The 23,598-nt window shown below is 41.2% G+C and overlaps 2 protein-coding genes across 2 annotated transcripts in view; both read right to left on the reverse strand.

The window, feature by feature from the left end:
- Window positions 1–9,170, reverse strand: part of papss2b (3'-phosphoadenosine 5'-phosphosulfate synthase 2b) — a 55,100-nt gene extending 45,930 nt beyond the window's left edge. The window contains exon 1 of the mRNA XM_068002550.1: window positions 8,971–9,170. Coding sequence (XP_067858651.1) covers window positions 8,971–8,997 — 27 coding nt within the window. The 5' untranslated portion in view covers window positions 8,998–9,170. The remainder of the gene's footprint in view (window positions 1–8,970) is intronic.
- Window positions 1–23,598, reverse strand: part of minpp1b (multiple inositol-polyphosphate phosphatase 1b) — a 152,073-nt gene that overhangs the window by 5,426 nt on the left and 123,049 nt on the right. The window lies entirely within an intron of this gene.

Below are 23,598 nucleotides of genomic sequence, written 5' to 3' on the forward strand. Positions count from 1 at the left end.
CTGAATGGCCTACTCCTGTTCCTATGTTCATCACCACTCTTCATAGCACCATGCTGTTTTTGTGTTGGCACAGCTAGCAATGGAACATGATTCTTTTCTTGTATCCTTCCTGAAAGGCCTGGCTCTGATTTTAAGGTTATGTCCTCTTGTCCTAGACTCCGCCACCAGCGGAAAAAGTTTCTCTCGATCCTCCCTAGCAATTCCTTTCAAAATCCTAAAAACCTCAATCAAATCATCCCATCACCTTCTATCTTCCAGGGAATACAAGCCTAGATTATGTAATCACTCCTCATAATTTAACTCTTGGTGTCCTGGTAACATTCTGGAGAATCTGAGCTGCACTCCTTCCAAGACCAATATATCCTTTCTAAGGTATGGTGCCCAGAAATGTACACACTATTCCAGATGTGGTCTAACCAGGGCTTTGTATAGCTGTAGCAAAACTTCCTCCCCTTTATATTCTAGCCCTCTAGATATAAAGGCCAACATTCCATTAGCCCTTTTGATTATTTTTTGTACCTGACCACTACATTTTAGTGAGTACATGGACCCCAAAATCTCTTTGGACCTCTACTGTTCTTAGCTTTTCACCATTTAAGCAATACTCAGATCTATCCTTTTTGGTCCAAAATGGATGACCTCACACTTACCTGCATTGAAATCCATCTGCCACAGTTTTGCCCACTCACATAATCTATCAATGCCCCTTTGTAATTTTATGCTCCCGTCAACACTACTTATTGTGCCACCAATCTTTGTGTCATTGGCAAAGTTAGATATATAGCTCTCTATTGTGTTAACTAAGTCATTAATAAATATAGTAAATAGTTGAGATCCCAGCACAGATCATTGTGGGACACCAATAGTCACCTTCCTTCCAATTTGAATACATACTCATTATCCCTACTCTCGGTCTTCTACCACCTAACCAGGTCAATGATTTGTCTTCAATTCCATGACCTTTAATTTTAGCTAACAGTCTCTTACGTGGAACATTATCGAATGCCTTCTGGAAGTCCATATAAATGATATCCATAGACTGTTTCCCTGTCTACTACATTAGTTACTTCCTCAAAAAATTCAAATAAGTTTGTTAGACATAACCTACCCGTTCCAAATCCATGTTAGCTCTCTCTAATCAGCTCAAATTTCTCTACGTGCTCAGTCACTCTGTCCTTAATTATAGTATCCAATAACTTCCCCAAAACAGATGTTAGACTAGATGTTGAACTGAACTGAAAAGTGATGGGGACATTGAGGAGGATGAGGAACGACAATGAGCTGTTACAGTCACATTGTCTTTGATTTCTTCGACCAATGTAGTCTCGGTGCTGTAGGGTATGCAGAAACCGGACTGAAAGGATTCAAACAGGTAGTGGTAGGACAGGAGAGTATAAAGTTGACTGCTGAGAAAATGGGTTTGAAGAGGTTGACAGAGAAGGTGGTGGACTTAATTTCTTGGAAAAAAGGGGTAGGATAGAGTTAAAGCAGTAGTTGAGACTATAGCTGGGTCTAGCTGTTAAAGCAGGAGGTTACAATGACAGTGTTATATGAGGGCGAAAATAATGCCTGAAGAGAGAGATTGATAATGTCAGTGAATATGGGGCTAAGAGGAGAAGGTTGGCTGCTGAGAAAATGGGTTTGAAGAGGTTGACAGAGCAGGTGGTGAGCTCCCTAAAGGAAGTAAATTTTAATGAGGGCTCGGGAAGAGATGAGGACACGCTGCAGAATGTAGGGATGGGGGCTAGGTTGGGAGAGCAATTAGGATGAGTGAGTAGTGTGAGAGTACAATGGGGGGAGAAAGAGAGGCAGCCAAGCACTGGTCTCAATTTTGGAAACAAAGAGGTCCATAATCCCTTCCTATCTCAAACAGAGGTGAGGATAGAGGTTGCATGGGAAATAGGTCAGAGGAGATCATTTATGCTGGTATGGAAAAGTTTGGGGCTGTCCTTGCCCTGTAGTATTACCCCAGCAGAAGAGAGAGAAAGGCCTTACTGCTTGAGATGGTGAAGATAAATTTGGTAAATAATATCCAAGTTGGACATACTCCATGTGCTATAGCATCTAGCCCACAGACTTGAGACCAAGGGAATGCAGGTTGTACCAGGAAGAGCAGTGGGGGTGAAAGACTTCCAGGGTATAGCAAGCACAAGAGTATTTAAATGGTAGTAAGGCCGTTATTGTGCAGAGTAATTGAGGGGCCAAATGTTAGAAGTAAAGGAATTGGAGGTGAAGGAGCTCTTTTCCAGGGACAGCAAAATAAGGTGGATGGATTTGAAGTAGGAAGAGCATTTTGCATGATGAGAAACAGAAATGAAGAAATGACCAGAGTTGTCAGTCAGTGATTGTGACCTTGGAGGTATTCATCTGATAGTATGGTCAGAAGACTACCCAGGCCATTGGGTGGCTATGGATGTGAGTGGGGTAGTTTATGTAAAGGGCACGACTAAGAGGAGAATGAAGGGAGATATTGGACTCAAGAGAAGCAGGGCATCCCTAGTGAGTGCAACTCACTGTCAGTGAGCCAGGTTTTGATCAGGCCCAGGCTGCTCTCGTCTAGGAAGGGAAAAACCTAGATTGCAAGAAAGTGGACATTTTTCAGGGCAATGCAGGGGGATGGGCAGCCAGCAAATACCAAAAAGCAACCAAACAAATCTGTCAAAAAAAATTCACCGACTTTATGTGCAACAAGAAAATTTCCCAATTTCTCCCCTCTTTCAATCCTTGTCCACCATTTCATTAATTGTCCCCATGTGAAACTTTACTCCCTAACTTCCTCACCTCACATTCACTTAGCAGGTGCCCCTGCTCCCTTTGTTCCATCATAATCCCTGGGGCCTCTCTTTCATTGCACTTGGCCTTTCCTACTGTTCCATTTCTGACACTTGGATTCTTCAGTTGGGCCTTTCACATTGCTTCATATGTAGGCTCCCTGATGCTTTTCGACTCTGCAAATATGCAAATTCCACCCTACCTGAGCAGGTACGCACACTGTTCTTTCCAATCTGGAACTCGGTTTTAACTTGTCACATGCTGAGAAAAAAATTAATGAAAATATGCTGACCAAACTCCAGATTAATTTTTTCCCAGCAGGTCACAGCTACAGCTGAAGAGTTGACCCTCATTCATTATTTTTTGGAGACACTGATTACGGAGAGGTAGATTTGAAGAGAGATATTGAGAGAGAGACAGAAATTGAAGAATAGGTAGAAGTTAGGGAGAGATATTGGGAAAAATGAGAGGAAAACACAAAACTTTCCCATTGATAAAAGGAAAAGACTTGTATTTATACAGAACTTTTCACAACCTCAGGACATCTGAAGTGTAGTCACTGTTATAATGTAGGGAAACACGGCAGCCAATTTGTGCACAGCAAGATCCCACAAACAGCAATGAGATAATGACCAAATAATCTGTTTTCAATGTTGGTTGAGGGATAAATATTAGCCAAGACTCTGTGGAGAACTCCCCTGCACTTCTTCAAAATAATGCCATGCCTGAGAGGGAACCACCTGGTTTACTTTCTCATCTGTAAGACAGCACCTCTGATAGTCCAGTATTAAGGGAGGGCTGCACTGTCAGTCTGTACAATGTGCTCAAGTCTCTGAAATGGGACGTAAACCCACAACCTTCTGACTCAGAGGCAAGAGTGGTCCCCACTGAGCCAAAGCTGACACCTGTTATTGCACTTCCCCAGTTGAGAATAAGGTCAGGTGGTCTGATTCCTAGATCAGATCTGTAAATAATTACTAAGGGATTGCAAAAGCCGATCAAGCTGATAAGGCATAGGCAGGACCTCGATGGTAACCCAAGTACATGGAAATGAGTTTAAAAAAAAATCCCATTCCATGTGGTGGATGGTTGCCACCCAGCAACAAGCTCATCCTAGGCAAAGGTGTTCATCCCAGATTGGGAGTGGACTGAATCTTCACTGCTAACTGTAACTGTGGGGCAGCAATTGTTTCCCGAGTACTGACAGCTTTGACTGGGACCTGCCTTCAAATTCAGCCCTGACTAACAGGTTGAGAATCCCTTCTCTCTGCCTGCTACAAGAGCCATACAAAAGGAGTTGCTGAATTTCAACCCATTTACTGGTAGGTTTGGGTCAGCACAAGAAACTTGCTCCTCATTATAGTATTGTACAGCACAGATGGAGGCCATTCAGCCCATCGTGCCTGTGCCGGTTCTTTGAAAGACTTATCCAATTAGTCCCACTCCCCTGCTCTTTCCCCACAGTCCTGTAAATTTTTTCCCTTCAAGTATTTATCCAATTCCCTTTTGAAAGTTACTATTGAATCTGCTTCCACGGAAAACTGACAGGATCGGATCGATTGCACGTTTTATACCCCGGCCGATTTTACTTTCCATTAAAAAAGGAAATAAAGGGTGTAAAATGGATGGCCAAGCCAATCTGGCCAGTTTGCCAACAGACGGGTTAGGTTAAAATTACCCCTATTGTGTCAACATCAAGCACTTGCAGGTCAGGCACTACTCAACTAGATGTCCAATAACCTGCCTTAACCCCAGTCTCAAAACAGCACCCTCCCTCCCACCCCCCCACCGCACCAGGGTGGATTTTTCCATTTCCGTTATCAGCCAACTTCATGACTTTGCTAAGGCAGAAAATTGGAACATGTTCCATTCCCCAGCACTGATGTCCTTGGATCTGATGGGCACAAATTTTACAGGAAAACACGTAGGCATGTCTATTTAGTAGTAGTGGTAAGTGGTAGTAAACAGTCACACTTACTTTCTAGTAAAAGTTGAACATTAATACTTGGATGTTTATTTTGTTTTGTTAGGACTGTTAAGGTCATACACTGTCAGTTCTAAGAATTGAAGTGTATTATCTTCACAGTTATTTATATTTCATGGACAAAGTCTCCCTGATTTAAACAAGCATTAAACTACAGAAAAAAATCCCCAGTGGGACTTTAATTAAAGAGCCTATTGCAAAATATTGTCCTATCATCTGCTAATGATAATATGGGTGATCTGGGCCCTTCACATTTGGAAACCTTGATGATTGTTCAGTCACAGAGACAGTTTCCTTTGTGGGGAAAATCACAAACTGAAATTTCCAGGATAACCAACCAGCAGAACAGAAAATGCCAGAGAGGAACTTAATAAAACTTCCAACTGTAAAAAAATACATAAATGTGGAGGCATTCCCCTCTTTACAGCATCAGCTAGAACTGCAGTAATTATTTCACTAACTGTTCTTGTTGGCAGAGCTTGCTGCTATAATTTTAAAACAGTTTGACACTATGGTGTGCCAGGTGTGTGAAACAGTAAAGCAGTGTTTGAAAGACTCCTTAAAAAAAATGTTCACTGCAGACGTTCTCAGCCGACACTGTAATCCAATACTGTGCAATACTGAATACTTTCACTGTTCATGTCATACGTTCAACAGGATTATGTAATCAAACTTTGCTCAAGCTCTGTTCAGTGTTGTGTAAATCTGCTGCCATTAAGGTTTAAAAAGGGACCCCTGTATTCATCATTTGGAATTGTGTGAATTGAGGAATTAGACCTTACTTGAATTAGAAGTCATGGATTATTTGGAGCCACACTGGTCATGATTTAGTATTTCCAATGCAAAGAATCCAATTCCCTATGGAAAGTCAAGACTCATGGATCGTGAACACTTGTGGAAGGGAACACAGATCTTATCACAGGTCTGTTGGCATGAATTTAACAACTTCTCCTCTGTAATGCCTTACATGGGTTTAGAGTGCATAATTATCATTCTCAGATTTCCTAGTCTTCCTGCGTGTTTCTATTGTAATCAACATAATCATCTCCAGAGTTCCCCAAGGGTCTGTCCTTGGCTCCCTTCTCTTCCTCAGCTACATGCTGCCCCTTGGCGATATCATACACAGGCGTGGGGTCAGCTTCCACATGTTCACTGACAACACCCACCTCTCCACAACCTTTATTGACCCTGCAGCCAAGCCACTACTGTTGGTCTGTCTGACATCGTCATGGATGAGTCAAAATTTCTCCAACTACTGGAAGACCAAAGCCATCATTTTCAGTCCCTGCCATAAACTCTGCTCTTTTGCCACTGACTCCATTCTCCTCCCATGTCACTCAACTAGGCTGAGCTGGACCCTGCAAAACCTTGGTGTCCTAATTAACCAAGAGCTGATTTTCAAACCCCATTTCCTGTCTGTCACCAAGGCCACTTATGTCCAGTTCCATAATATTGCCTGCCTCTCCATCCATGGCCTCACCTCATCCAACCTTTGTAACCTCCTCCAGCCTTATTTCCCTTCCCACATTCTGTGGTTTTCCAGTTCTGGCCTTTTGCATAACACCTCTCTCTCCAGCTCACCACTGGTGGAAAAGCCTTCAGCAACCTTGGTCCAACTCTCTGGAATTCCCTCCACAAACATCTCTGCCTCTCCACTTCTCTTTTCACCTTCAAAAACCTGCTGAAAATGCATCTCCCCAAATAAACATTTGGCCACCCCTGTTAGACTCTCATTCCACGACTCTGCATCTATTCCCTTACTCTCTGAAGCACCTTGGTTTTTCCATGTTAAAGATGCTATATAAATGCAAGTTGTTGTTGTTACAGTCCACCACAAATTCTACCTTTGAAGTGTGAAGTGATACATTTTGGGAGGAAGAATGAGGAGAGGCAATATAAACTAAATGGTACAATTTTAAAGGGGGTGCAGGAACAGAGAGACCTGGGGATTCGCATACACAAATCTTTGAAAGTGGCAGGACAAGTTGATAAAGCTGTTAAAAAAGCATACGGGATCCTGGACTTTATAAATAGACGTATAGGGTACAAAAGCAAGGAAGTTATGCTAAACCTTTATAAATCACTGTTTAGGCCTTAGCTGGAGTATTGTGTCCAATTCTGGACACCACACTTGAGAAAGGATATCAAGGCTTTGGAGAGGATGCAGAGGAGATTTGCCAGAATTATACCAGGGATGAGGGACTTCAGTTATATGGAGAGACTGGAGAAGCTGGGATTGTTCTCCTTAGTGCAGAGAAGGTTAAGGGGAGACTTGATAGAGGTGTTCAAAATTATGAGGGGTTTTCATAGAGTAAATAAGGAGAAACTGTTTCCACTGATGGGACGGTCAGTAACCAGATTCAAGATAATTGGCAAAAGATTATCACTTCAAGGTCAGCAAGGAAAGTGGAACAGATGGAAATTAGTGAAAAATAAATTTAGTAGTGATGACTAAGGCTCTGTACAACTGAAGCATAACTTCTTCCCTTTTGTATTCCAACCCTCGAGATAAAGACCAACATTGCATTAGCCTATTTGATTACTTTTTGTACCTGTGCCTCTAAGAGAAGAGATGTGCACTCAATTGGGTAATTCGAAAATCTATTTATGCAGATTTTTCAGTTGCTTGGTTTGGATCCACTTAAACAAGCTGATGATGGGCTTCTCCCTGTCAGATACCCAACTGACCAAAAACAAACTAACCTGCTTTAAAATTGCTCCATTCCAAGCCTGTTTCAATAATTTGGTAGTATTACAGTGACTTGTGAAAAATAAATAGAAGGATCAAAAGAAAAGAATTTCAGCAGTTTTGCACATTTTCAAATAACTGTTAAATGTAAAAGACCAGCTCAAAAAGAAACTGATTTCCTCTCTGATTCAGCATTAAGGTTGATCAAAGAGGTTAAAAGCCACATTAAGACAACATCTTTGTCTCACCCAGAAATGTTTTAGCATGACATGGAAAAAAATTTTCAATGATGTTAAAGCCTCACTATGGCCATATTAAACATATTTTATTCACTCCAACTAAGGTAAGTTGGAAAGGAAACATTTTAGACACACATCAACTGTGTGGGTTGATGAAATGCACTGGAGGAACTAATTAGAAAACATTAGGACTGTAGATCTGAATAGTGCATTGTACTGGGAAAACTTTTTTAACCAATGTTTTTCACCAGACAGGAGACCTGCCTTCTTCACAGCACACTGTCCACATTGACCTACTGTAACAACCATCCATACCTCCCTTTAAAAACTATAGGTTTTAGTATAGTTCCTTCTTATTAAGCACCTCTTTTTTCCCCTCTGTGAGGTAGCTAGCCATCAGCCATCGCCATTTGGTATTCATGGAAGGAAATACCAAAAGAACCAACATCACTAGGGAATAGGTCTGATTTCATACTGAACTGTGAAAGGTTTGCATTCATGAATGAGCCACTGTTCATAATGCACAATCAATGTTTGTTGCACTGAGCACAGGCATACAAGTGACATCCTACATAGCTCAGACAAGCACATACTGTATTTAGACCGTATTGAAAAGAGAAGCTTTGTGTCAATTATGCCAGCCCTAGGTAATGAACACCTACATAATCTCTGTAAAATACCCACCTATTTGAATCATTGGCTGTACTGAAAACATCAACACAATATTAAATGATTTTTAAAAATCCTTGCACAGATATTTTCCCAAAGCAAGGAGACTTCAACTTCACTGTTATATGTATTCACATTAACACTGTTCTGTCATTCTTATTTATAATATATATCCATATGAACTATTCTGTACACACACATTAACACTATACTGCTACTCATAACACTATACTGCTACTCATATATATATATATATATATTCACATTGTGCTCATATATATTCTTTTCACAGTTGCTGTTTTTCTCTTTCCTGTGTCTGCTCTCAGTATAACCAGAACCAGACTCCTATTGCCTGGTGAAGACCAGTGAATCCAGTGCGACTACCCGTGGAATGTTTAGCGATCAGTGAACAATACTCCACGGCCACTAACTCCATTCGAATGCTCTAAGCCGCTACTTTCACCAAAACTAAAGTTTAAGAAAAAGCAATTCTTAATTCCGAGCTGAATGTTGGACTGGGACTCCCTCCACTCCCCGCCCCACACACACAGCACAGATGATGTTGGACTCCGAACTGCAACTTTAATCTGAATCCGCTCTGCAGCTCTATGTCTTACCGTATTCGGCTTCTTATTGCCTGACATGTTGAGATGTGGAGCGAGATTAGAAGCGCTTTAAATACGATCTCTCTCTCTCTCTCTCCGACTATCTTGATGGAAAAAAGCTGGGTAGAGATGGAAGCTGCAATTGCTTTTTAAATCACGCAGACACGTCGCATTCCCCCTCTCACCAGCCCCAGATCTGCATATTAACACCCAGCCACGTCATTGCCGGCTGCTCGAAACACAGGAAACCAGTTACTCATCCTTGGAAAAGTGAAGAAGGATTGATTTGAAAGACAGGTCTTCAGCAAGGATCCAGAGAGCTAAGCATGAAGAAAAGATGCTTGTTGGACTCGAAAATAAAATAGGGGCCTGAGGAACAATGGAATTCATATTTCCACGTTTTCCCAAAGCAAGGAGTCTTCAACTTCACCGTTCTCAGTTTCTCCCTCTCTCTCACATACAAACTTACATCTCAAAACTTAATGAAGTTTGCCATTGTTTAATGGTACTGAAGTGTTACATTTCTCACAGCACTAAAGAATATTTGCCCCTTTTTTTTACTGCTAATATAAATGGAGGAGCGCAGCCGTCGTAATGAGACCGGAGATGTAATCCCATATTTTGATCAGATTTCATGCAAACATAATTTTTCTTTGCCTATTTTCTTAAATTGAACGTGAAGACCGAAGCCTTTGGTTCCGACCAAAATATTTGCTCCCTTGACACTGACTCCATCTCCCTCCCTGCCTGCTCTCCCAAGCTGAACCAGGCTGTGCACTGCCCTATCATCCTGTTTGGCCCAGCGCTGAGCTTCAAACCATATCCTATGTATCACCAAGCCCTTGTTTACTTCCACCTTTACCAGTTGAACTCCCTCCGCCCCGACTTCAATCCTACCTCCTCCATACCTCACCCCTAAATGCCAACAGGAACCCGATCCACATTTTTGTCACTGCTGGATCCACCTCTCCAAAGCCCTTCATGCCAGTCTCCTGCCCTCTACCCTCCATAAAGTCCAAATCTTCTAAAACATCGCTAGCTGCATCCTGTTCCACATTAAGTCCCGCTTGCTCACGACTCACATTCTTGCAGACCTACCTTGGCTTGAATTTAAAATGCCCTTTTCATAAATCTCTCCACTGTTTTGCCCTTACCTCTGCAAACTCCTCCAGCTTTAGATTCCCTCAAACCCTCTGACTTTAGTCTTTTATTATTATGTCGTCGTCCCCCCCCCACCCCTAAACTGGCTGTTACATCATTGAAAAAAGTCTTCAGCCATCTCCGCCCTACTCTCTGGAGCTCTCTCCCTAAACCTACCACCTCTGCATCTCTCTGCCATCACAAAGTCCATCTTTCCAATCAAGTTTTCACCCATCTTTCCTAATTCTCCCACAACAGTTCAGAGTCCATTGTTTTTTTTAACTCTGTGAAGAGTCTTGGGGTCTTTTTCTTGGTTAAAGCTAATATATAAATGCACATTGTTGTTGAATATAATCAAGTGCAACCAAACCAATTTTGTTGGGGGCAGGGAATATAAGAGGGAATAGGTCATAAAAATCATTATCCTTTCCTGGTTTATCTATATTTGGTCAACAGTTCCCCTGACTTTGTCATTAGATATATTTTATACAATAGGAAAAGCCTTCAGAACCACCTTTTGATGGTGTGAGAAAAGTCATGGAATGTTTACATGAAGGTAGGTTTGATCCCCCAAATTCAAAGCTTTATTACTTGCCAAATCAATGCAATAATATTCTATCCAAATGAGAATGGTAAGGTCCTTGGATGTGATAGAAGGGGCTGTTACATGAGGGAATGCAGACACAGCAGGATCTGTTATCATTGCGACAGCTGCAAAGGTAGATTTAGGAAGAGGAAGATGTAGTCTTTAACATAGTACAGACCTGCTTTTGGGGTCAGCAGCATTTGGTGAAAAGCTGGCCTCACATCTGAGTATGACAAATTGGAACTATGCTTTGTTTAGAATGGGAGGTATCTTAGCCAAATGCTGGTATAATATTATACCCGAACAATTAAAAGTTAGAATTGGATCAGGATAACTCTTTTTAAATGAATACAAAATGAGATTATTTGTGACAGAAATAATTTTGAATTAAATATCTATTAAAGCTGTTTGCCTCAAATCTGACAAATCATAGAGTCATAGAGTCATAGAGTTATACAGCACGGATAGAGGCCCTTCGGCCCATCGTGTCCGCGCCGGCCATCAGCCCTGTCTACTCTAATCCCATATTCCAGCATTTGGTCCGTAGCCTTGTATGCTATGGCATTTCAAGTGCTCATCCAAATGCTTCTTGAATGTTGTGAGGGTTCCTGCCTCCACAACCCTTTCAGGCAGTGAGTTCCAGACTCCAACCACCCTCTGGGTGAAAAAGTTCTTTCTCAAATCCCCTCTAAACCTCCCGCCTTTTACCTTGAATCTATGTCCCCTTGTTATAGAACCCTCAACGAAGGGAAAAAGCTCCTTAGTATCCATCCTATCTGTGCCCCTCATAATTTTGTACACCTCAATCATGTCCCCCCTCAGCCTCCTCTGCTCCAAGGAAAACAAACCCAATCTTCCCAGTCTCTCTTCATAGCTGAAGCGCTCCAGCCCTGGTAACATCCTGGTGAATCTCCTCTGCACCCTCTCCAAAGCGATCACATCCTTCCTGTAGTGTGGCGACCAGAACTGCACACAGTACTCCAGCTGTGGCCTAACCAGTGTTTTATACAGCTCCATCATAACCTCCTTGCTCTTATATTCTATGCCTCGGCTAATAAAGGCAAGTATCCCATATGCCTTCTTTACCACCTTATCTACCTGTTCCGCCGCCTTCAGGGATCTGTGAACTTGCACACCAAGATCCCTCTGACCCTCTGTCTTGCCTAGAGTCCTCCCATTCATTGTGTATTCCCTTGCCTTGTTAGTCCCTCCAAAGTGCATCACCTCGCACTTTTCCGGGTTAAATTCCATTTGCCACTGTTCCGCCCATCTGACCAACCCATCTATATCGTCCTGCAGACTGAGGCTATCCTCCTCGCTATTTACCACCCTACCAATTTTTGTATCATCAGCGAACTTACTGATCATACCTTTTACATTCATATCCAAGTCATTAATGTAGACCACAACAGCAAGGGACCCAGCACCGATCCCTGTGGTACCCCACTGGCCACAGGCTTCCAGTCACAAAAACAACCTTCGACCATCACCCTCTGCCTTCTGCCACTAAGCCAGTTTTGTATCCAAAGTGCCAAGGCACCCTGGATTCCATGGGCTCGTATCTTCTTGACCAGTCTCCTGTGGGGGAATCAAATCAGACAAGGCAGGAGGATGGGAACCTGAGCGGGGAGTCAGAAGAGAGTAAAGTTGAGAGCAGCAAGCGAGGGGAGGACCCAGGGAAATTTACAATACAAATAGTAGAAATAGTTGTTCAAGAACAAGTGAAAGGGAAAAGCATAGAGCAGCAGAAAGAGTGTGTACTTTAGACACTACAGATAAGGTGAAAACTAGGAGGTGTAAAGCAATTAACCCAGCATCAAAGCTGAAGGTCAGGCTAGGGTGTGTGGCCCAACTAAGAGTTCTATATACAAACGCACAGAGTATAAGGAATAAATTAAATGAACTACAGGCACAAATTCAAATTGGAGGGTATGACATGATAGCTATTACTGAGACATGGCTGCAGGATGGTCAGGATTGGGAACTAAATATACCAGGTTAAAAGGTCTACAGGAGAGATAGGGAAAATGGAAGAGGGGGAGGAGTAGCCTTAGTGATTAGAGATGAAATCACTTCAATGACAAAGGAGGATATAACGAGAGGTAAGCAGCCAACAGAGACCTTATGGGTTGAATTGAGAAATAGGAAAGGATCTAAGACTATTGTGGGAGTTGTGTATAGGACCCCTGGCAGCAGCTCTGAAGTGCTTGATTGTATAGATGCAGAGATTAGACAAGTGTGTAAGAAAGACATAGTGGTCTTAATGGGGGACTTTAACCTTCACATAGATTAGGAAAAGCAGACTAGCAACTGTCAGAAAGGTAGTGAATTTCTTGAGTGTGTCCGGGATAGTTTTCTACAGCAGTATGTCCTAGAGGCAACAAGGGGGCAAGCCATACTAGAATTAATAATGAGTAATAAACCAGATTTAGTTAACAGCTTAACTGTGCGTGAACATCTATCCAATAGCGATCATAACATGACTGAGTTCAAGGTAGTGTTTGAAAGGGAAAAAAGAGAATCAGCTCCTAAGATTCTAGACTTGGGTAAGGCCGACTTCAATGGGATGAGACAGAGACTGTCCACAGTAAACTGGGCAAATCTGTTAATGGATAAAATGACTGATGATCAGTGGGAAATATTTAAAGAAACATTTAACGTGATACAGAACCGGTTTATACCCCTGAGGGGCAAGAACTCTACTTGCCAAAAAAAAGCCATGGACAACTAAAGAGGTAAGGGACAGTATAAGACATAAGAAAAGGGCATACAAAAAGGCAAAAATTGGCACAGATCCTGGTGAATGGGAAAGATACAAAGATCAACAAAGGGTCACAAAACAGATAGTAAGAGCTACAAAAAGAGAGTATGAAAAGAAACTTGCAAGGGATATCAAAACCAATACGAAGAACTTTTATAGTTATAGTAGGAAAAAGAGTGTGGTCAGGAGCAGTGTTGGCCCCTTAAAAACTGAAAGTGGGGATATTGTCATTGACAATGGGGAAATGGCGGACATGTTGAACAATTACTTTGCGTCAGTATTTACAGTAGAAAAAGAGGATAGCATGCCGGAAATCCCAAGAAAACTAATATTGAACCGGGACAGGGACTCGATAAAATTAACATAAGTAAAGCAACAGTAATGAAGAAAATTATAGCATTAAAGAGTGACAAATCCCCAGGACCAGATGGTTTCCATCCCAGGGTTTTAAAGGAAGTAGGTGAGCACATTGCAGATGCCCTAACTATAATCTTTCAAAGTTCTCTAGATTCAGGAACCTTCTCTCTAGATTGGAAAATTGCACATGTCACTCCACTTTTTAAGAAAGGAGAGACAGGGAAACCAGGGAATTATAGACCAGTTAGCCTAACATCTGTTGTGGGGAAAATGCTGGAGTCTATAATTAAGGATAGGGTAAATGAACACCTCGAAAATTTTCAGTTAATCAGAGAGAGCCAGCATGGATTTGTGAAAGGTAGGTCGTGCCTGACAAACCTGATTGAATTTTTGAAGAGGTGACTAAAGTAGTAGACAGGGGAATGTCAATGGATGTTATTTATATGGACTTCCAGAAGGCATTTGATAAAGTCCCACACAAGAGACTGTTAGCTAAGATAGAAGCCCATGGAATCGAGGGAAAAGTACGGACTTGGTTAGGAAGCTGGCTAAGCAAAAGGCGACAGAGAGTAGGGATAATGGGTAGGTACTCACATTGGCAGGATGTGACTAGTGGAGTCCCGCAGGGATCTGTCTTGGGGCCTCAATTATTCACAATATTTATTAACGACTTAGATGAAGGCATAGAAAGTCTCATATCTAAGTTTGCCGATGACACAAAGATTGGTGGCATTGTAAGCAGTGTAGATGAAAACATAAAATTACAAAGCGATATTGATAGATTAGGTGAATGCACAAAACTGTGGCAAATGGAATTCAATGTAGACAAATGTGAGGTCATCCACTTTGGATCAAAAAAGGATAGAACAGAGTACTTTCTAAATGGTAAAAAGTTAAAAACAGTGGATGTCCAAAGGAACTTAGTGGTTCAGGTACATAGATCATTGAAGTGTCATAAACAGGTGCAGAAAATAATCAATAAGGCTAATGGAATGCTGGCCTTTATATCTAGAGGACTAGAGTACAAGGGGGCAGAAGTTATGCTGCAGCTATACAAAACCCTGGTTAGACCGCACCTGGAGTACTGAGAGCAGTTCTGGGCACCGCACCTTCGGAAGGACATCGTGGCCTTGGAGGGACACCCGGACTTCAAGGGTTAAGTTACGAGGAGAGATTACACAAATTGGGGTTGTAGTCTCTAGAGTTTAGAAGGTTAAGGGGTGATCTAATTGAAGTTTATAAGACATTAAGGGGAACAGATAAGGTGGATAGAACAAAACTATTTCCATTGGTTGGGGATTCTAGGACTGGGGGCACAGTCTAAAAATTAGAGCCAGACCTTTCAGGAGTGAGATTAGAAAACACATCTACACACAAATGGTGGTAGAAGTTTGGAACTCTCTTCCGCAAATGGCAATTGATACTAGCTCAATTGCTAAATTTAAATCTGAGATAGATAGCTTTTTGGCAACCAAAGGTACTAAGGGATATGGGCCAAAGATATGGAGTTAGATCACAGATCAGCCATGATCTTATCAAATGGCGGAGCAGGCTCGAGGGGCTGAATGGCCTACTCCTGTTCCTATGTTCCTATTTAAAATCTATTTTGTATCAATTTTTTTTTCTAGGCAGCAAGTAATGCTTATCTTCAAATAGTTCAGGTGAAAATCCCTAATAGCCTCTATCGCATGAAGTGACTAAATTGGGTGGATGGCAATTGTGCCTTCTACTCTCTGCTGGTGTTCAGAATTAACACTGTTTTGCTTAACAGGGCAGTGCATCAACGTGAAAAAGTCTACAGGGAAGTCATGAGATTACTCCAAGGCTGCCCAGCAATGCAATCCCCACAACTTTGGTTTCTAAATCATCGAATCATAGAAAGGTTACAGCGCAGAAACAGGCCATTTGGCACAACGGGTCTATGCCAGTGTTTATGTTCCACCCTAGTCTCCTCTCACCCTATCAGCATATCCATCTATTCCTTTCTCCCTCATGTACTTATCGAGCTTTCCCAAATAAAACTGTCCAGATGGTAGCTGCAGTGCATTATAAGCTCCTTATCGTTAGACCTAGCAAATCAAGGAACAAAAAGGGTTGGAAAATTGACTCCTGAGAGATTCTGTCCTTCTCGGGTGGATTGTGTTAATATTTTGATCTTAGTTTGAATATACTTAGCCTCTGCTAACCTTATATTTTTATAATTTGAATTTCTATTGAAAGAAAAGGTTTTACAGTATAATACACTGAAGTATGGTAACAGTTTAAGGTTGTTTGTAAAATGGGATTGCCTTAACATTAAGGGTTAGGCATGTGATTGTCTATGACCTTTGAATTATTTCAGTCATTGTTTGGGAATATTGTCTATGAATAGCATTGTGAAAAGCAAAGTGAGAAAACTTGGACCGTGCAACAGAATTAGAGATAATTATGGGGGTTGTACAATGTGCCAAGCCCTATCTGATCACAGATGGTGAGGAGGAGGAGGCCTTGCAGTGTGCAGTGGCAGCAGGGCCCAGTTTACTGGCCACAATGCAGACCTTGTTCAGCACCACAACGAAAGTTGCAAAAGCAAAGCTAACGGTTTTCATGCCCTGAAGGACATAACTACGAAAATACATGAAGCAGCCATCAACCAAAACCAACATGAGCAAGGTAAGAAACGGAAAGACACTGGATCAGGTTACAGCATCAATCTTCCATAATACAAGACTTCTGCCACCCATACTGGAAAAGAAAACTGTCATCAGTACAGAACCAAGAAATACTATTAAAAGCTCTCCCCTTTAAAACAGGCTTTAGCAATTAACAATTGGTAATAATTAAACCCATCAGCAAAGATCACTCTTGCAACTGAAACAAGGGTACAGCCCATGTGGACAAGGGCTTAATTTATAGTGAGCTTAATGGAGTCATCGCTTGTTTGCATGACTGGGCCAAACTACTAGAACTATTTGAACACGGATGATAAGGAGGAGGAGGTCTTGCACTGTGTAGTGGCAGCAGGTCCCCGCTTACTGGCCGCAATGCAGACCTTGTTCAGCACCACAACAAAAGTTGTAAGAGCAAAGCTGGTGGCAGAAGCAACATTTTTATGTTAAAATGTGGGGATGTGCAGGTGGTACAAGAGATCACCTAATACCATGCTCTCAGGTAGTTATAAACTGGGTGTTCTGGATGAATGGGAACACTGACACTGACAGGGAATCTGTTTTGATTGTTAATGGTTGTACAACTTTCCCAGCAAGGTCAACTGAGACTGAGTCTTTGTTGACACCAAACACAGTTACTCTTGGAAAAAGGGTCAACTCTCAGGGGATACTCATTCCCATTATCCTCACATCTGAGATGAGCATCCCAGAACCTGTTAAAGTGCCCGCTAGACATCAAGCTGATTGTACAGCTAAAGGCTTGGGTCTTGTTTAAAATATTTGAATTGATAAACTTGGTCTGTAATCAAACTTAAAAAAAACCGCTCAGCTGGAAATGCTGATACATTTTGGAATATGGATGTGAAGTTTATCCTTAGAAAGTGACCCAAAGCTGATGTATGGGTGGTAAGTGAGCTATGTGCTACTGGAACTAGTCAAATGCCCAGGACAATTCAATATACAAAGATGAAAGAATTGCTTTATAATTACTAGAACATTGTTACTGAGGGACTGTGAAGTTGTCCAAACAGTAGCGACTTAATATGAGAGACACAATGTTAATAAAATTACTGTTCCATCACCCCATTTCCAGGAAGCAATGTCAGGTCAGATGGTCCAAGTGTTAGCTTGAGGGGTTACTGAACCATCACTCAGTCCATGGGTAAAACTATATCTAGTAGCCCAGAGCTCTTTGTAAATCATGGCCGTAAATAGTTATGGAGAATGGAGTGCCTATAAATTCTACATATCAATGGTATCTTTGACCCCCAAGTCAAAGTTCATCACTTAGCAACTCCAGACCTCACTAGTGGCTATGGAGAAGTCCAGGTCACTTCTGGAAACCAATCAAAAAAACTTGAAAATTTTTCAAGTCGCACCCAGTTGAAATATTCTTAAGCCTGTGTAATGTAATAGCAATATTTAAATGGGTTGTGCAGCCAGTTCTAAAAGACCTCAAGAAAACCCTATACCTTAATTAATTTCTCTTTTGTTCCACCTTTGAAAGTCATTTTCAATTGCTGGGAGAGCAATCCTCTCCAATGTTGCCAGGACTGTGGACTAAAGTGGCGAGTTAAGTGAAGATGATCATGGAGATCCATTCTTCCTAAATTAGGCCTGGTTATTCTGATTCTTTGATAATACTTGACTTCTTCATCTCAGGAAGAGTTGAATTACGACTTGCCAACATTGAAAGTCTTTGCTTATGTATGCTTAGCTTCAAAGGGGCGGTGTTGCTATGTTAAGGAGTTTTCTTCATATTCTGGTACAGCCAGAACCTTTTTATCAATAGTGATATCTGATTTTAACCTTGGTTTATAAAATAAAAATAAATTTATAGCACCAGTTTAGTGCCATAATGATGCAATTATGTAATTCTGCCTTCCTATCTGTATAAACATGATGGTGTCTTGTAAGTTACTTCACCATGGCAATGTTACTCCTTTAAATACACATTGAAAGCATGTGAATGAGCCAATCTGTTGCCTTAAAATAACCTATCGATATTTTAAAATGTCAATATTTATTTAGCAAGGAAGAATAGTGAAATCTCTCAGTGATGGCACAGAAGAGGACATGCTTACATTAAATGCAGCCCCCAAAAAACATAGAATCATAGAAAATTTAAGGCATCATGTATCAATCTATCAATCACGTGATGATACAATTTTTGTATCATTTGCAAACCTCTTAATCATGCTCCCTACATTTAAGTCCAAATCATTAATACATACCACAAAAAGCAAGGGACCTAGTACTGAGCCCTGCAGAACCCCACTGGAAACAGCCTTCCAGTCACAAAAACACCCATCGATCATTGTCCTTTGCTTCCTGCCACTGAGCCAGTTTTGGATCCAACTTGTCACTTTCCCTTGAATCCCATGGGCTTGTACTTTTTTGACCAGTCTGCCATGTGGGACCTTGTCTAAAGCCATGCTAAATCCATGTAGACTACATCAAATGCACTACCCTCATCGACCCTTCTTGTTACCTCCTCAAAAATTCAATCAAGTTGGTCAGACACGACCTTCCCTTGACAAATCCGTGCTGACTGTCCTTGATTACTCTGTGCCTTTCTAAGTGATGGTTTATCCTGTCCCTCAGAATTGTTTCCAATAATTTGCCCACCACCGAGGTTAGACTGACTGGTCTGTAATTACTCGGTCTATCTGTCTCTCCCTTTTTAAGCAACATTAGCAGTCCTCCAATCCTCTGGCACCATGCCTGTAGCCAGGGAGGATTGGAAAATGATGGTCAGAGCCTCCGCTATTTCCTCCCTTGCTTCTTTTCATAGCCTGGGATACATTTCATCCGGGTCTGGTGATTTATCTACTTTGAAAGATGCTAATCCCCTTAATACTTCTTCTTTCACTATGTTTATCCCATCCAATATTTCACACTCCTCCTCCTTAGTTACAATGTCATGCACGTGAAAGACATTCTCTCTGAAACATGCTTTAATTTAAATTAGGAATGGATACACAATGGGAAATAATGGAATAGCAAATCTATAATTGGGCAAATTATAAAAACCTCCCAAATCTAATGAGAATGTTGGACTTTGTACAAAATGTCACGCTAGCCCAAATCCAGGAGCTCCTGATACCAAACATGCTTCTTGTTTTTCTTAAGGTCAAATGTTCATGGTCGTTCACAAAAGCGACTGAACAATGTTAGATAGCTGAAGAAAATAAAAATATTATGCAAGCATTAAACTTTCACTAATAATCTATAAAATATCTCTAATATTTTACAAAGAAACAATGGGGTTGTACATTTAAAGGAGTCTGATACTGGGCAGACAGACAATGTTAAGCAAAGGTCACCATGGCATTGTTGTAGTGCAGTAAGTTGTTTCAATGATGCTGCATTTTTAGTGATTCTTTCTCCGGTGTTTGCTATATACTTTTCATTAAAGCTCCTTAAAGCTCTCTCTCTTTAATGGAAGCAAGCATTGACCTTAGCTGTACAGAAAAAATTAAACTTTATTTTGTCAAGTTGCAGTGCATCGTATGAATTCCACAATAAAAATGCTGTGTTCACTACCAAAGAGACAGAATAGATCTGACACAGTCCAGAAATGTGTACCGCTGCTTAAATTCTTGTGGTCCTATGAGATTGGCTGTCGAGTTACTTCCATTGCATTAAAATATTGAGATTCCTGCTCTATCCTCCAAATCTTGTACTTCAACAAAATTACAAAGATTAACTTTAAGCTCCTCAGTGTCTCCGTGGGTTTCATCCCAGGAACTGTACCCCAACACGGAGTCAATGCTTTCAGGAGATGAGACAAGAGAAGAAAGTTGGTGAGAAAAAGTATGTTATTGGATAAACGTGTAGCTTAGCAACTAACGGCCACTGGGGTGAAGTAGAGTCAAGTGATTGTGTGGAATGACATTTACTTTCAACTGTCTTCTTAATGAGGAACATTGGAATATAGGACTTGCTAGATGAAAAAAGACCAAGGTCCATCCAGTTCGCCTTCTATCATCCTGGTAGTCACCTGATACAACAATAATGGAGTTGTTGACTAATGATAGCAATCAGTCTCTATCAATTAGTCTACAACAGATTTTTGTTGGGTTAGAGGGTCAAGGGATATGGTCCAAAAGTGGATAAATGGAGTTAAGGTATACATCAGCCATGATGGTGGAACACGCTTGAGGGGCTGAATGGCCTACTCCTGTTCATATGGCACACTGATTTGGGAAAAAATGAAAAAGTGATGGGTAACCAATGCATGAATGTGTTTGCTCAGCTACCAACAGATTATCAGTGTTTATCCATTCATATTCCAAGTTTCATTTGGTCTGGATTGACTTTTATATAGACTGTTCATGACCAAAGCTTACAAGGTACTCAACAAGATGGGAGACAGTATAATTAATAAAACCCCAAAGGAGAAGGGATCTTGAGGTTGGACTGATTCACTTTATTGATCAGCATACATAGCTTCTAGCCATTTATTACATTACGCACACAATGGCTAAACAGGGCTACTTACTAGAGCATAGGTGTAGGTGTTGTGAGTCAGAAGACAATATCCTCTTTCACATATTGTAACATTGCCCTATAAACATTATTCAACCTCCAATTTTCTTTCAGAAAATGTTTAGCCCTCTACCTGTCTATGCAGCGTGACTACGATGTAAAATCCAAGAGAAAAGAAATTCGAATTTGCGTGCCTCCACTCAGAGAGTTGCCTGCTGAGCTTCTAATGTTTAGCATCACCATGCCTACAATCTCTCTCAAATTATGAAGCTTTAGCAACAGTAATATAAATTCTAGTGCTGATGAATTTCCAATTACAGCAGCTTTTTAAAAGATTTTCTCTTGTCCATAGATGTACTTGACGAATCACAATTTTCAAAAATTAAATGCAAAGTTCCCATTAACCTTTAGAGTCTGTCACTTCGAAAGGTTATTGGGAACTTTGCATTATCCATTATCTTAGCTTCTTATTACAGGGGATTTCCAAGTTTCATCGTGATTCAATAAGTACCAGCATATAGTTACAGAAATAAAGAGAAGTAGAGATGACAGTCTGAAATACCTCCTTTAACTTTGATATGATCGGGGCTTCAATTTTAATTTGCAGCAATACAGAACCTTTTTTATGCATGAATCTCTTTTTTTATGCATGAATCTCTACCCTTACAATATATTTTCCTTTCAGTAACCTTTACAGTTATTGCACCAGAAGTGACAGGTAGGAGATAATTTGTTTATATGTTCTTCAGGATAGACAACACCAATGTCATGTTCCTGTTTTCAGGAGGCAATCACTCCATTCTGTAGTACAATCTGTGGAATAGGCTGGTAAGTCTATGGTATAGCCTCCCTAGGGAGACGGTGGAAGCAGATGGTATCGATTCATTCATATGCAAGTTAGATTTTTTTCAGAAAATAACATTTTGGGATACAGTATATGAGTCAGTAACTAGGTCAATAACCAAGGGGGCATAGATTTAAAGTGATTGGTAGAAGGATGAGAGGGGAGCTGAGGAAATTTTTTTTCACCCAGAGGGTGGTGGGGGTCTGGAACTCACTGCCTGAAAGGGTGGTAGAGGTAGAAGCCCTCATCACATTTAAAAAGTACTTGGATATGCACTTCAAGTACCGTAACCTACAAAGCTACGGACCAAGTGCTAGAAAGTGGAATTAGGCTGGGTGGCTCATTTTCGGCCGGCACGGACACGATGGGCCGAATGGCCTCCTTCCATGCTGTAAATTTTCTATGATACTATGAGTAACTTGAGATATGACAATATGGTAAGTGTAGCATGCTTGGGTGGAACAGGTGACTTTGTACCAATGGTTCCCAAAGCTTTCCAGCACTGGGGTTTTCATCGCCTCATATCTGGGTCTGTTAGAATCATAGAATGGTTACAGCACAGAAGGAGGTCATTCGACCCATGCCGATGTAAGCCTCGGTCATGAACAATCTACATAAAAGTCAATCCAGACCAAATGAAAGGGATAAACATTGACAATCTGTTGGTAGCTGAGTAAACACATTCATGCATTAGTTACCTATCTCTTTTTCATTTTTCCCCAAATCAGTGTGCCGTATGAACATAGGAACAGGAGGAGGACATTCAGCCCCTTGAGCCTGTTCCTTACCCAACAAAAATCTATCGATCTTAGTCTTAAAAGTGTTTAGGGGAGAGATGTTCAGATTTCCACTCCCCTTTGAGTAAAAAAGTGTTTCCTGACTGCACTCCTGAACAGCCTAGCTCTAATTTTAAGGTAATTCATTTTTTAAGTTCTCTTTACCCTAATCCAAATCTCAGAACTGCAACACACAGTCTGGGGGTGCCACTCACGTAAATAACTTGCCATTTCAGGCTGTTTTTCAAAGTCAAGTTGTCAAATGCTCCATCTGTCTTAACATATGCTTTACTGATATAAAGATCTCATAAGAGCCCCACATTGAATTTCCAGAATCGCAAGGAGTCATAGTCGATGTGCTCATCCTAAGGAATCCTCTTGAAGTTGTTAAACTAAAGCTTGCACTTTTGCAGCTCGTACATGTCCCGGGAGATCGTCAAATCATCGATACCTAGCCTTAGGGCACCTTTCTTCCTTGTTGCCTTCATCTAGGCTAACACTCCAGTGCAGTACTGAAAGATGGAGCTGCTCTGTCGAAGGTGCGGTCTTTCGGATGAGACGTTAAACCGAGGCCCTCTCAGGTGAACGTAAAAGATCCATGGTACTATGTCGAAGAAGGTGTCCTGGCCAATATTTATCCCTCAATCAACAACATTGAAAGAGATTGCCTGGTCATTATGACATTGCTGTTTGTGGGAGCTTGCTGTGTAAATTGGCTGCTGTGTTTCCTATATTTCAACAGTGATTACACTTCAAAAGTACTTCATTGGCTGTAAAGTGCTTTGGGAAGTCCCAAGGTCGTGAAAGGCCCTATATAAATGCAAGTTCGTTCTTTCTTTCTATAATCTGCAGTTTGCTTGGAACCTGAACATTTCGAAGTTGATAGCATGTGGCTTCTCATCAATTTAATTGCGGCTGCAGCGAGTGACGTGCCTGGTCAACTTCCAGTGCTGAGACTTTATTTGTCCCAGAGGACATACTGGAGAGATATCGGGGCTGAAATTCCAAGACTCTGTTCTGCCGTGTGAAGTGCGACG

Source organism: Heptranchias perlo, chromosome 21 (genome assembly GCF_035084215.1).
Source record: "Heptranchias perlo isolate sHepPer1 chromosome 21, sHepPer1.hap1, whole genome shotgun sequence".
Taxonomy (NCBI): domain Eukaryota; kingdom Metazoa; phylum Chordata; class Chondrichthyes; order Hexanchiformes; family Hexanchidae; genus Heptranchias; species Heptranchias perlo.